The sequence below is a fragment of the Apaloderma vittatum genome, unplaced genomic scaffold (assembly GCF_000703405.1).
Source record: "Apaloderma vittatum isolate BGI_N311 unplaced genomic scaffold, ASM70340v1 scaffold36021, whole genome shotgun sequence".
Taxonomy (NCBI): Eukaryota; Metazoa; Chordata; class Aves; order Trogoniformes; family Trogonidae; genus Apaloderma; species Apaloderma vittatum.
Genome location: NW_009700284.1, coordinates 3,186 through 3,404, shown reverse-complemented (window position 1 = coordinate 3,404; position 219 = coordinate 3,186). Strand labels below are relative to the sequence as shown.

Sequence of the window (219 nt, the reverse complement as noted above, 5' to 3'; positions counted from 1 at the left end):
AGCAAGCACAGCCAGCCAGCCACGCCGACCCCCATGCAGAACCGCAGCTCCATCGTGCAGGCAGCCCAGCAAGCCCCCGAGGGGCCCGGCCGCACGCCTCTCTGCTACAAGTGCAACAAGGTCATCAGGTGAGCCCCGGCCGCCACTGCTGCCCCCACAGTGCCCCGCGCCCCGGCGTGGCTGCCGGCTGGCCCTGTTCTGCTCGACGGGACGCGGCCC

The 219-nt window shown here is 72.6% G+C and overlaps 1 protein-coding gene across 1 annotated transcript in view; it reads left to right on the top strand.

Annotated features, from left to right (window-relative positions):
• Positions 1–6: 6 nt before the first annotated feature.
• LOC104280902 (PDZ and LIM domain protein 7-like) overlaps positions 7–219 on the top strand; it is a gene marked incomplete at its 5' end in the record, with an annotated part of 1,598 nt that continues 1,385 nt past the window's right edge. Inside the window, 2 exons of the mRNA XM_009878704.1 lie at positions 7–128; positions 161–215. Coding sequence (XP_009877006.1) covers positions 7–128; positions 161–215 — 177 coding nt within the window. The remainder of the gene's footprint in view (positions 129–160; positions 216–219) is intronic.